The 14541-nt window shown below is 31.6% G+C and overlaps 1 protein-coding gene and 1 non-coding gene across 3 annotated transcripts; one reads left to right on the forward strand and one right to left on the reverse strand.

Moving 5' to 3' along the window:
* The first annotated feature begins 5820 nt into the window (after positions 1 to 5820).
* Positions 5821 to 9974, forward strand: LOC121221088 (ribosome biogenesis protein WDR12 homolog). Of its 2 annotated transcripts, none has more exons than XM_041101558.1 (14): positions 5821 to 6077; positions 6422 to 6522; positions 6674 to 6780; positions 6946 to 6981; positions 7093 to 7178; positions 7351 to 7409; positions 7482 to 7592; positions 7705 to 7830; positions 8077 to 8220; positions 8411 to 8519; positions 8659 to 8795; positions 8884 to 8919; positions 9015 to 9108; positions 9651 to 9974. In XM_041101558.1, exons 1-13 carry the CDS (start codon positions 5912 to 5914, stop codon positions 9105 to 9107), a joined length of 1311 nt encoding a protein of 436 aa, XP_040957492.1. In that variant the 5' UTR covers positions 5821 to 5911; the 3' UTR covers position 9108; positions 9651 to 9974. The 2 variants fall into 2 exon arrangements, with proteins under 2 accessions (XP_040957492.1, XP_040957491.1); XM_041101557.1 differs by having other exon boundaries at positions 5840 to 6077; positions 9648 to 9974.
* Positions 9975 to 10381: 407 nt separating this feature from the next.
* Positions 10382 to 10454, reverse strand: TRNAA-UGC (transfer RNA alanine (anticodon UGC)). The gene has a single exon. It is a non-coding gene; the product is annotated as a tRNA-Ala (tRNA).
* Positions 10455 to 14541: the final 4087 nt, after the last annotated feature.

Here is a 14541-nt window from a genome sequence, read left to right on the forward strand (position 1 = left end):
CTTGTGTAAACCCTGCACCTAACACACCTAGGGAACACGTCCGTGTGGGCTGCCTGTGTGTGACACACGGTCGTGTGACAGCCCGTGTCCCAGACCGTGTGTGCCTAAAAATGGCTCAAAATAAGTCTATCTTTCATCCAAATCATAAGTATCCATACCATCTCAAGACATACGTTTTCAAGCTACAAAACACATTCAAAATTCAACATAACATGACAAATCAAGAACCTATGACCTAACCAATATATCATACATAAAATCATATTGTCAGAATTTATCCTTTCACCACCCTAACTACCATTCACAAATCATAGCATATACACCAATTAACCTATCTCAATCTCACCATACCATACCTTAAACATGACACTACATCTCAATCATCTAACAATTCATTACCTTGGTTAGTCTTCCATGCTTTCACACTTGACCACATCTAGCATACATATAAGTTAACAACTTACCATTTGACTCCTACATTTGTACCCATTTGTGTCTAAGTTGGGATCATGCATACATGTATCAAGAGTTGTAAAACTCACCAAAATCGTAAGCACACCAAGTTATACAACATAAGTAATTATGCATCATTACACACTCAAAATACCTTGCACTCAATTCTATCATTGCATACCTCACTCATGTCATACTTACCCTTTCATGCTTGTCTATTTAGGATTAAACTTTATAATTACACATACAAACCACATTTGGCTACCCATACCACAATATCGAATGCACAACCAAAACACATTACATGTACTTATAAAACATTACATAACATAACCAAATGCTCCTATTACATGCCATATAAGCCAAGTCGAATTCAAAATCTACCAAGATCCTCGATGGTGTGATTTCTTTAGGTTGATCCAATCTTCCTATTCCTACAAAACAATATCTACAAGAAAACATAATAATAACTCGAGTAAGCTTTCATATAGCTTAGTAAGTTCGTCGATTAAACGATAAAGCTTACCGAATTAAACCTAATAATTCAAATAAATAGATTAATGAAAAAAAGTTCCTGCCACAAGGCTATTAACAGAATTCCTACCAATCACAACTCATAACAGGTGAGTATTGCGCAGTACAATAATTAAAATCATATTTCATTTTACTATTATTTTAACTTTCCGAAAACACTTATACTTGGATAATTCATATCATCAAAATGTCATATGATAAATGATCATAAACCAAATCATCATTCTAATAATATGTCATTTCAGGTAATCGAAAAGGTATCACTCATTCGAGTTAACTTTAGAACTTTAACTGGCTCATGATGCTACACACACAAGCTGCAAAGAATTCACAATATATGTAGGATCTCAAGCTATCGTTACGGTCTGTATCACCGATACATAGTAGCTGCTAAATGATTACCGATACATAGTACCTTCTAAATGATTACCGGCTCAAAGCCTACTAATAATCATCGGCCCAAGGCCTGGTATTCAGGTACACCATGTACTCACTATACTAATTTATTAATTATTCTTTAACATTCAATAGATAAATGCAACATTAGATCAAATTCTAACAAAAAAATGTAATATGTAAGAATTGTTATAAACATAAAAATAATATTACGAACTTACCTGACTAAACTGCAGCAATGACAAATGTACAGGGACTATTCTACAATTTCTTTATGCCTCGACTTTCAACTCATTCTTGATCTAGAATAATAATTTCTTTCATTCAACTAATTTCAACAGTAAAATTAACTCATTTTATGTAATTAAGTCATTTCAATCATTTTTAGAAAATTACCCCCAATATGTGACTTTTATGCAATTTAGTTCCTAAGTCCAAAACACGCAATTTAACCATTTTTAACCATAACTAATTTCAGCCGAATTATTCAATACCTTTCTATAGCCCCTACTTGCTATTATTTCACACCAAGTCCTTATAATTTTATCACTTTTATATTTTAGTCATTAAACATTAAAATTAACAAAAACTACTTTATAAAATAGTCCTATTTAACAACCAAACTTAATAATCCATCATAAAACTTCAAGAATATCCAACCTCATCAATGGAATAATCCCAAACGTTTAACAATATTACAAATTAGTCTCCGGATTAGCTAGATCAAGCTAATACGAGCTCAAAAACATAAAAATTACTAAAAACGGGCGAAGTTTACTCACCCAATCGAAGAACTCAATCTTGGTGAAGCTTCCAAACCCCTAACCATGGTGTTTCAGCTTCCATAACATGAAAAAGGAAAAAGAAGATGACTTTATCCTTTTAATTTAAATTATCATTTAGCTAATTACAAAACTAACCTTCAATTATAACTTATAAAATCATTAAACATGTCCATAAATGTCCATAATATATAAATATGGTATAATTATCATCTAAGGAAGGTTTAATTTCACAATTGGTCATTCAATTATTTTAAATTTTTAACTAAATAAACTTAATTTCAATTTAACCTTAAACTAATTAGGACTAAATGAGAAAATAGCCCAAAAGTTAGTGGGTTTAATCACGTCACAACCGCTTGGACTTTTTGACCATGGTTTAATCACCATTTTGGTCCCTTTAGTATTTTAAATCTATAGCGATTAACTTTTACCTATTTTACAATTTAACTCCTTTTACCTTAATTAACTAGCAAATCACTAAAATTTCTAAATCAGACTTTAATACACCTATAATACGACTCTATAAATATTTAACAAAAATATTTGCGGTCTTAAATTACATAAACGAGGTCCCAATACCTCATTTTCAAAAACCACTTGACTTTTGGACTAAACCACTTATACTAACCACTAATTCAATTAATTAAATTTCATCAATTCAAATTCAATATAAAAATTATTATTGACTTGTATAATTTAAATACTAGTTATACAAACTTATTCGTCGAATTTGTGGTCCCGAAACCACTATTTTTGACACTGCTGAAAAACAGATTGTTACAGGTACTATCATGTATTTTCTTATATTTATTTATGTCTTCAAATGATTGAGAGATAATGTTGTAATTCAATAAAAGTTTCTCAATAAATTAAAGTTGTTTAATGTTGCGTTTGGTAACACCTGAAATCTGGATCCGGTGAATCAGATCAGGCTGAGGTGTTACATAACGGATAATATTATTATTGCCTAAGAGATCGTTCACTCAATGAGAACAAAGAAGGGGATGAAGGGGTGGATAGCCATCAAGGTGGATCTGGAGAAGGCTTATGATAGACTAAGGTGGGACTTTATCGAAGACACTTTACTTGATGCAAGAATCATTTCTTCATTTTCTAAGATCATTATGGATTGCATTACTTCTGTGTCTATGCAGATTGTTTGGAATGAAAGTCTTTCGGAGGGGTTTAGTCTGATGAGAGGAATCCGTCAAGGGTGCCCTCTTTACCCTTATATGTTTGTTCTTTACATGTAGAAATTGGGTCAACTTATTCATAAAGGTGTTTAGGATAATTCTTGGAGGCCTGTTTCGATTGTAAAGAATGGCCCAACTTTATCGCATCTGTTTTTTTCTAATGATCTATTCTTGTTTACGGAAGTCGATGTTGATCAGGCACAAATGGTAAGGAAAGTACTAGATGTGTTCGGGGCTACCTCGGGACACAAAGTGAATGCTAGTAAGACAAATGTGTTTTTCTTTAAAAATATTCAGCCTTTTGAAAAAGTTAAAATTTGTAATATTATTGGTTTTGTTGAAACGAATGACTTGGGATCCTACTTGGGCATGCCTTTGATGCATCAAAGGGTGATAACAAACACGTTCAAGTTTATAATGGATAAAATCAGGAGGAAATTAGATAGTTGGAATGCTAAAATGCTATCCATGGTAGGAAGAGTCACTCGTGTGTGGTCGGTTATCATAGCGATACCCAATTATCTTATGCAAACTGTTAAAATATATATTAATGTATGTGTCAAGATTAAAAGAATTACACGGGGATTTATTTGGGGTAAAGATACAAGAAGACAAAATATGTCTTTGGTTAAATGGTCGAATTGTTGTCAACCTCTTATTAAGGGTGGACTTGGTTTCCAAAATCTTAAATATGACTCATTTTTGCTTAAGCTAGGGTTTAATCTTTTCACTAATAAACAAGCAGTTTGGGTTAAGATTCTTAGAGCCAAATACAAGGTTACGGAGGTATGCCCTGAAAATATTTCGAGGGGGTTGTGTTTTTTTGTTTGAAGATCCTTGTCTAAGATTTGGTCAATCTTATGTCAAAGTCTTGCTTGGTTAGTTGGTGATGGTAGTCTTATAAAGGTTTGGAGTGATAATTAGATTCTAGAGATCAGGCCTTTAACCAATTTATGTCATAACACTGAGAGTATTAATGTGAATACTACCTTAAAGGAGGTCTCATTAACTGATTGTAGATAGGATAGGAATTACTTAAGATGTTTTTTGGATAATAACATATTTTTTGATATTACAGGTATTTCACCTCCAAGCCCTTTAATTGGAAAAGATGAACTGATCTCTAGTTGGTCCGCCCATGGTAATCTCACTGTTAAATCTACTTATAACTTTCTTACTCATAATTCTCTAAATCCAAAAGGTAACAAATGGAAGTTGGCTTGGTCCTTTTCTGGTCCCCAAAGAGTAAGACATTTTCTATGGTTGATGCTTAAGGAGCACTTGCTGACCGATGTCGAATAGTGCATGAGAGGTCTGGTTGGGGATTCTTCTTGTGCACTTTGTGGGAACGTTGAAGAGTCTACTATTCATGTTTTTCGTGATTGTGTTAACGCACGAGAAGTATGGAAGTAGGTAATCCTTTTGAGGATTTTAGTGCAATTTTTTTTCTATTTATTTGGTGGAGTGGCTTTCAATGAATTTAAGAAATGAGTTTGGTTTAGTCTTTATGGAAGTTGAATGGCAATCTTTATACGAAATTATTTTCTGGAATTCAAGGGAAAGTCTTTAATAATTCTCACATTCTCCATTCAATGTGGTGTTGGGTGAGTTCCATCAAACATAGGCCTGAAACTTCCGTGAGTAGTGCTATGAGGAAGATACAAGATCAAGTCTAAACACCTTCATCAGCGCGGTGCATAAAGTTAAACACAAATAGAGCAAATGACCCTATACCGGGGATTGCGTCCATAGCTGTTGTGGCAAGAGATGAATTTAGTACATAGCGTGGCGGAGTTGGGAGAAACATTGGTAGATGTAGTGTCATGCAGGCTGAACTTTAGGCTATCTACGATGGACTCCTCATGGCGTGGGATGCTAATTGGGTAAATATTATGGTCAAAACAGATTGTGCTAAAGCTATGGAAGTCATTTTAGATACGTCTTGTAGGAAATTGTACATGGACCTAACTTTGAGAATCCAAGAGCTTTGTAAGAGGCAGTAGAAGTGGTCATAAAGCAGATTCTAAAAGAAGTTCATGTAGTTGCACATACGTTGGCTGGAATGATGACAGCTTTCCCTTATGACTCGATAGTATTGCAAGGACCCCAGAAACGATCGTGGAGCATTTACGGTTAGATGGTCAGTTTATGTATGATGATACTGGAATAATATTGTAATTGTTTTTGGTTTGTATCTATAAAAAAACGAGACAAAAAAAATTAGATACCAAAAAAAAAAGGAAGATATAATTTAGGAGCTAAATTGTAAACTAATTTTACCGCAAAAGTATTTTTCATATAAGAACTTACAACTAAGTTACATTTTGTATCAAAAGTTAAATCAAAATCCATTATTACAAGTTGAACGGAATAATTTACGACAATTAATAAATTAATTAATATAATAACTAATTAAATAATAATTATATTTAAATTGTACAAATTTAACTATCAGCGCCGCCCAGTTTCGTTTAGGCCATTTTTAAAACCCTATTTAAACCCTAACTTTCCCTTAACTTTGAAACCCTGATTTTCGTCTCCTCTTTCAAAATGGAAATTGAAAGAGAAACCAATGAAGGCAACTCAAGGAGGATTCAAGTCCGATTTATAACGAAATTAAAAGCACCATATAAAGTTCCGACAACAGCCATTGCCATCCCTTCTGACCTCTCTCGTATAGGCCTTTCCTCCATTGTTAACAAGCTTCTTCAAGCTGGTATTGGTTTTTAGTTTCTTAAGAAATTTTTGGTTTTTTTTTTTTGTAATCAAGTTAGTTTATTTTTGTTTTGATTTGGGGTTTTCTTGGGTTTCTGCAATAACGTCATTCTAAGTATGTATTTCAGGGTAATTGAATGTTTCTTGGTTTCTTTAGTAATTTTGGGTTTTTAACTTATAGTTTCCTTTAAGCTGGTAATGTATTTAGATGCTTAAAAATTTATTTGACTCTTACTTAGTTCAAGCCATTGGCTTTAGAGCTGTTTGCATAATTCAGTTAATTGTTTTCTGGTTCATTATTATTTCTTGCTATTATTAAGTTGGAAATTTTGTGGCTATGAGCAGTGGATTCTGAGTGGAAAACCGAGCCCTTTGATTTCCTGATCGATGGGGAGCTGGTTCGGATGTCACTTGAGCAGTTTCTTCTTGTCAAAGGCATTTCTGCGGTACTTTTCTACCTTTAACCCTTTTAATGTTTGCATTTTACTTTAGTGAGTTTTAAATAAGTAGAAAAGAATTTGTGAAAACAACTAAAGAGAAATGTGCAATTACTATGTTTTGGTCCTTATACTTAATTCCTTGAATGAACTATTGCAGGAGAAAATTTTGGAAATTGAATACATAAGAGCCGTTGCCCCTCGAAAAGAGGAAGAGCCTTCTCCGCATGATGATTGGGTCAGTGCTGTTGACGGTTCTAGTCCTAGGTAAGCCTTCCAATATGTTACCATTGCACGGGTGCTTCATTTTGCTTTTACCGTAGCATTACTGTTATTCTGGGTATTAGTCTTATTTATAAAGGAAGATTAAATGACTTTGATTTCGTTGGCATTACACTTCCATAAAACTGCTTAGTACACATTGTTTTGCAGGTTCATTTTGACTGGTTGCTATGATAGTTTGGGAAGGTAAATAGATTAAATTTCATGTATTTTTTTTGTTTATGGACATTTTATTCGGAGGAATTTAATTTGACAGAAATCATGTTTTTGTTTTCTTTTCTATATAATTTCCTTAAGGATATGGAAACAAGCTGGATGGTGTACGCATATACTAGAAGGACACAGTGGTGCAATTTCATCTGTTCGTATCATCAACTCAGAAGGTTTAGTGGTCATCTATAACATTTTAGTCATCAATATTAAGCATTTTTATGTATGATTGTGTCAAACAAGCTGTTGTTTTCTTCCGATATTTAGTGGACGTCCCTAAGTCTACTCTAAGTATATCCTTTTCTGTTTTATCGTACTGATGATTAGGGTTGCTTGCATGTGCAGGGGCAGGAAGTGCAACAGTAGCCACTGCTTCAAAAGATCGAACTCTGAGACTGTGGAAGGTAATACGAAAAATGAATTCTTTTCGAAGTGCAAAAATAAGTACCAATTGATACATCTTTTTCCTTAAAAAGTTTGATGCAGAGGACTCTACTGACCATCCTGCAAGGATAAGAGCATTCAAGATATTACGTGGGCATAATGCATCTGTACACAGCATTGCAGCAAAGACATCTGGAGACATGGTATTAGCTATTCTTTGAACCGTAGTTTTCTTTTTCTTTTTATCTGTCTTTATCATATTGTGATAATGTTGATTTCTAACATCAGTGTCATTGCCTCTATCTCTTAATTTAGATTTGCTCAGGTTCTTGGGATTGTACGATCAATTTATGGCGGACAAATGACACTGATACAAATGGGGACACGGTATCAATCAAGAAAAGGAAGGTTAATAATAAAATTGAGGAGTCTCAATCAGAGGTATGCCATCCTTTTCATTTGCTCCCTCTGCATTTTGATTTTCATGTAGCTGATTTATTTACCATCATTCATATAAACTGCCTCGAAGAATATCCTTGCTTTGAATGAGCTCTTTGTCATAATCATTATTGTTAATTTGATGTTTCTCTCCAAAATTTTTATGACATAACAATTTTATTCTAAAGAATCTTGGGCATTTATTTATAAGCATTGGCTTTTCTTTTACATCCTTCATGTTTTGTGCAGGGAGAGGCCGTCTCTACACTTGTGGGCCATACACAGTGCGTCTCCTCTGTGGTTTGGCCTCAGCACGATACAATTTATTCGGCATCATGGGATCACTCTGTCAGAAAATGGGATGTCGAGACAGGCAAAGATTTGTCTGATATAGTATGTCTATTTGTCTCTTTCTTTCTCCCTCTATATCCATTTTTTGTTTCATTTGCATGCATTTGTGTTCTATGTTTGGATGTACCATTTTTGTTCATCCGAGAAAAAAGGGTAAAAGGATACTATTTCTTAGGTTGCTTTCATTTACTTCACTTCCCTGACCCGGCCCCTCTTTTGTTTTCATGCACAGTTCTGTGGCAAGGCCCTCAACTGCATTGATATAGGAGGTGAAGGATTGGCTCTCATCGCTGCTGGTGGTTCCGATCCAGTTCTTAGAATATGGGATCCTCGTAAACCAGGTCTGTCGTTCATAATTTCATGTATGATATTATATTTTTTTCTTTTCCCTTCCTCTTTTTCTCCTACTTGTTGCATGCGCAGACACATGAAACCACTGAAACTCCATCTCACTTGAAACCTTTTTTTCTACTTTTCAAGGAACATCGGCACCCACGTTTCAGTTCTCTTCACATAGTTCTTGGATTTCAGCTTGCAAGTGGCACAATACGTCTCCTCTTCATTTACTTTCTTCATCTTATGATGGGAAAGTAATGTTGTGGGATCTAAGAACAGCGGTATCGTTTTGTATTCTCTACATTCTCACAATTTAACTGTATATTGTTTTTCTGGACATCGTTTTGATGATTACTTTTTGTGTGGCAGTGGCCTGTTTCTATCATCGATACGCACAAAGACAAGGTACAATTCTAATCTCTGTTGCTAAATTCTTTTGATGTAGTTTTTGAGAAACCTATCCAAAATCCGCCATTAATGTCGTGGCCTGGCTGTTTTAGGTATTATGTGCAGACTGGTGGAAGGGTGACTGCGTGGTGAGCGGTGGGGTGGACACTCAGCTCCGAATTTCTTCGGACATCTCTATCCATTGAGGTAAATTTTAGCTATATCTTTTTAGAAGTTAAATTCTGCTATTAGTCGCTGTACTTTGCAAAAGTTGTGGATTTAGTCCTTGGTACTTTTATTTGGTTATTTTCAGTCCCTATACTTTTTTGAATTTTGAAAATTGCATCCTAACCCAAATAGTAATAGTTAAATCCGTTTGTTTTAATTCAATTGCTAGTCCTGAACTTTTTTAAAATTTGAAATTTCAGTCTTGACGCAATGATGGTTGCTGATCCATTAACTGAATTTTTAGTTTTTTAGTAACTTGTGGAAATAATAAGCTGACATGGCATTACACAAATAATAATATGTTTGCCTCATCAGATTTTGGAAATAGCAGAACTTATCTTAATGAATTTTACAGTTACTGTCTGGTGAGGGCAAAAATTTTAAAATTTTGAAAAAAGTATAGGAACTAATAGCAAAAGTTAAAACTAATTCAACTGGTCCGGGTTTTTATTCCTCACATAAGTGATGTCTACTTTTTGTTTCATTCATCATGTTATGGTGGCCTTTTCTTGCAAAAGAAGAAAGAAGATGTTTGGAGCCGAGAAGGGAGCTGGTGAAATTGGTATCAAGTGAGAGATTTAGGCATTAAAGAATGGTAGTGATTGTGTGAAATGTCTATCAATTTTGTTCAGGATATGTAAACAAGCCTTCATTTCCTTCAAATGTTATATAACTTACAGGATTATGTTCTATTTGTGTTCAATTCTCTTTTATTTGGATATAAGGTCAAAACTTATGTTACTCGAATTCGAATATGGGTGTATGTCCGATATTGATATGTTTACGGGCTCGGTTTAGGTTCGAATAGCAGAAAGACTTGTTCGGATCTGATCCTGGTTTGTTAATTTCAGCAGTTCAGTTTACATTGAATATATATATATATATATATATATAGTTGTTATTTTATTTTTAAAATATGACAAACTCCAATGTAACAAAGCTTTGATTAAAATATTAGAATTTTCAAAAATGTTGGAAGTTGTAATAAGAATTTTTTAAAATTTTATAAGAGGTTTAATTAAAGTTTTCAAAATATTTGTAGGTTCTTTATGAAAAAAAGTAAATTTATTTATTTTATCTCAAGCTTACAATTATGAAATTAAAAGAAGGAAATAACAAGCTCTTCAACCCCATAATCAAAAGAAATGATGAGGCAGAAGGTGAAATGTTTTATCTCTACAAACATTTTATACAGTTATCAAAGATATTATTTGTACAAAAATAGTTATTGTTTAATGTATAATGAAAAGATTGGAAATGCGGGGGATCGAACCCCGTGCCTCTCGCATGCAAAGCGAGCGCTCTACCATTTGAGCTACATCCCCGATTGATTTCTTGTTCTTAAAAAATCTATATTTCATTATGTAAATAGGATTTCTTTTATTTAACCCAACGTGGATTAAAATTTCTATAAAAAGGGTAAAAATGCAGCAGAGGTGGCCCAACTACTGATAATTTTCTTTTTTGGTCATACTGTTAAAAGTTACAAATTCATCATCCAATTAATCGATTTTGTTTCTTTTTGGCTTAAAGCATCATTTTCTCATTTTGGCATCTAAAGTTACATTTTTTTAATCGATTTTCACTCTGGTTTTAAAAAAAAAAAAATTTAGTATATGCCACGTGACACTTCAATATGTATTAAAAATAAAAATAAATTTATAAATTATACAATAAAAATATAATTAGAAATTATAGAAAACTACCGTTTGACTTTTACCCAGCGTTTACATACCAATATTTTCAAGTTTTATATGAATGATTATTGTTTGGTTTTGAGGGAAAATGGCTGTTGTTCGGTGGTTGGAATAATTTTTGGCATGGATTGCAATTTTTTTTTTAGTTTAAATAACTGTAATTTTAAGAAAATGTAAAAATTAATAGTTGAGTGTGAAAAAAAGGAATTCTTTTATAGTTTATTCTAATAAATTATAATTTATTCTTTTTGAGCACAATACTCATAACTATTCATAGCTCTCAATTCATAAATAGGAGGATAATATACTTCAGCTCACTCAAACTCACGTCATTCTGTATTGACAACAATATCCATATTAATGACTTAATCGATTACTAAAAAGTAATTTTAAATTAATTAAATAATACAAATATTAGTATGAAAAAATAGAAAATAAATTTGTTTGTACCCCAACCTTTACTCACTCCCAAGTGCATATTTAGGAGTGCATTTAATTAATAGTGGAGTGGAGCCCCACTTCTACTATGTTATATTTAGGAGTCAACAAATAAAATGATTTTTTAAGTTAATACAATTCAATTATTCGATTTATTTGGTTGTTATGAATCAATTCGAATACTTAATTTGATTTTTCAAGTTTGAGTCAAATTAAATTTTGTAACTTCAATAACAAACTGATTTAAATACTCTTTAGGTCCCTGATAATTTTGAAAGCGAACAAATTGGTTTCTCTAAAAATAATTACAAAATTTTAAAATATTTATAATTTTTTTCCCAAATTTTTATAAATATATATACAAATTCAAAAGGTAAAATTCTTAAAAATCATATAAAAATATTAAACTATAAATTTTTCATAAAATCCAAAATGATAAATTTGAACCTCAAACAAATAAATTACCAAAACAAGTTTATCGTACTAAATTATCTCTTTTTTTCCTCTCTTATTTTGCTTTAAAAAAACTCGAATTTATATTCTTTAACTCGGAAGTTAATTATATTGTCAACATGATTCCAATTCGGTTGATTTATTTTTTAAAATTTAACTCGAGTAAATTTATTCCGGTCGGTGCAAATTTAATTTCACTCAGCTTGATTAGGAAAATTTCTAAATCGACTCAGAATGATAAAATAAGGCTCATCAGTTCAAGTAACTCAAAAAAAAATTTAACTCGATTCATCGAACGCTAACCCTTAATTGTATATTTATAATTCGAATGAAGATAAAATAACATAAGATTGTTAACAATTTAAAATTCTTAAAACATGAAATAGAATCTCCTAATATCTAATTTTTTATCTTAATCTTATCAATTAACAATTACATTAAGAAAATAGTACAACATATTTTAAAATAAACTTCATCAAAATGATTGATACATTTTAACCGAATTCAACATCAACTTACATTGAAGTTACAAATACATCATTTTTTAAAGCGTAAACTATTAAAATGGTTGCTATTGTTTGTTTCAGGTTATATTTTAGACATTTACGTTATCGTCTTGTAACATTTTAGTCATTGAACGTTAATTGCTGTTAACGGTGTAACAGTAAGCTGACGTGACACGTTAAATCATCATTTCAAACAAAATTTTTAGGTTAAATTCTACAATTGGTCCCTATATTTTTTTCGTTTTGAGCAATTTAATTATTTTCTTTTATGTTCTTTGAATTCTTTTTTTTTTCATTCTCTTCTCATTTTCCCTCTGTTTTCCTCGCTTCTTCATTTCTTTTAACATGGTTTTTCTATGTTTTTCATTTGTTAAGACTAGTCCTTATACTTTTTTTTTGAACAATTTAATTTTTTTCTTTTTATTTCCTTATTTTCCTTTTCTTCTTCCCATTTATTTTTCTCTCTTCTCATATTCTTCAACACAGAAACATTATTTTTGCCCACCAAATAAACCAAGTCCTTGTTTCTTTCACATGATTTCTAAATTGAATTTCACTGAAAACCGAATATCAATCATTCTTAATCAAATCTCTATTTGAATATAAACTAATTTCGAAACTAAAATTAGATCTAACTAATCAATATAAAAAAAACCATATCCTTAATCAAATCTAAACATAAATTGAAATATTTATATTCAAAACAATTTTTTTCCATTTCCAAACTTTTATAGAACCGTGTCAATTGTTCGTTTCCTTTTCTTTTATTTTCTAACGAATAAAATTAAGTAAACAATAAAATTGATCTAAACCTTTTTGGATTATTCCCAGGCAGATGAACTGAAGAGAGAAAGGGACATGGAACCAAACTGGTTTGGGTAAAGTTGAGGGTAAGTTTCGTATGGTGGTTGTTTTAGTCATTGAGAGTGTAGAGTTCGTTTGAAGAATCCATGAAATAACGTAGTTTCGAGAGAGCGAGAATGTTGTAGGTAAGATAAATAAGGTGGTCGTGAGGTTAGTTAGGAGGTTAAAGGAACGTGCTCAGGAAACTTTATTGAGGATGGACTGCCATAAGTCATGACTGGAGAGGTCTTCAAGTGAGGCGAGCTTGGGGACTAGGTCATTGAAAGATCCAAATTGATTCGTTAAAGCGATGATGGACGATGAGGGTTTGTAATTGTGGGGTGAGAATATGCAAAGTAAGTTTTATTTCGGTTTCAACTTTTTCCTTTTCTTTTTTCATAAACAAAAAAATGTTTTAACAAATGGAAAATATAGAAAAACTATGTTAAAAGAGATAGAGAAGGGAGGAAAACAGAGAGAGAAGCAGAAGAAAATGGAAAATAAAAAAAGAGTTAAAAGAACATAAAAGAAAAAAATTAAATTGCTCAAAATGAAAAAAATATGAGGATCAATTATATAATTTAACCTAAATTTTTTGTTTGAAATGATGATTTAACGTGCCAGATTAGCTTACTATTACACCATTAACGACAATAATGGCTCAGTAACTAAAATGTTACAACACGTTAACGTAAGTAACTAAAACATAACATTTCAAACATAAGTGACTAAAATGTAACCCGAGGTAAACAAAAGTGACTATTTTAATAGTTTGTTCTTTTTAAAATTATATGGTTAGATTTTTATTATCAATAAAATAAATTATTTATAATAACTTCATTAATTACTTCAAATGGACAACATGCATACAAATTTTATTTTATCGGATAAACTACAATGGTAATCATTCAACTATTAATAATTTTTTTAGCCACCCAATTATTTGAAGATACAAAATGATTACCCAACTATTAGCAAATCTCTTTTTTGGTCACTCAACTATTTAATTTTATCCTTTTCTATAATCAGCTGGCTAACGGTGGCCACTTTTAAAACTGACATAATAGTAAATTTAACCTCAACATTCATAATTTATGTCAATTTAATTTTAATTCTATAAAAATTTAACACTTAATATTTCAACATTGTATAATTTTATTTTATTTTTGTAATTTTATTTTTCTTTGTCACTCTTTTGCCTCAGGGTGAGCATAAATGATTTAATTTATTAATAAGTAAAGTTTAGTGTGGTAGTGTTTTTTTTTAATTTACCAATTATTGAAAACTAATGATTAATAATTAATTGTTGAGTGCAAAATCCACAAGAACTCAAAAATGTCGGCATCATCGGTAGGTCAATGAAAACAGAATGAGCTCAATAATTCAATGAAATAATGCACCCATTTTATAGTTAACAAAGAATGATGATGATGATGAAAAAAAAAAAGTACAGATTTCAAGTTCAAGATTCTATT

The sequence above is a fragment of the Gossypium hirsutum genome, chromosome D09 (assembly GCF_007990345.1).
Source record: "Gossypium hirsutum isolate 1008001.06 chromosome D09, Gossypium_hirsutum_v2.1, whole genome shotgun sequence".
Classification (NCBI taxonomy): domain Eukaryota; kingdom Viridiplantae; phylum Streptophyta; class Magnoliopsida; order Malvales; family Malvaceae; genus Gossypium; species Gossypium hirsutum.

Bases quoted from the DNA above. Each gene is read 5' to 3' on its own strand.
- LOC121221088 (XM_041101558.1), top strand. From the start codon at position 5,912: ATGGAAATTGAAAGAGAAACCAATGAAGGCAACTCAAGGAGGATTCAA. The intron at 7,831-8,076 runs GTATGCCATCCT...TGTTTTGTGCAG, and splicing joins TTGAGGAGTCTCAATCAGAG to GGAGAGGCCGTCTCTACACT. The intron at 8,920-9,014 runs GTACAATTCTAA...TGGCTGTTTTAG, and splicing joins TCGATACGCACAAAGACAAG to GTATTATGTGCAGACTGGTG.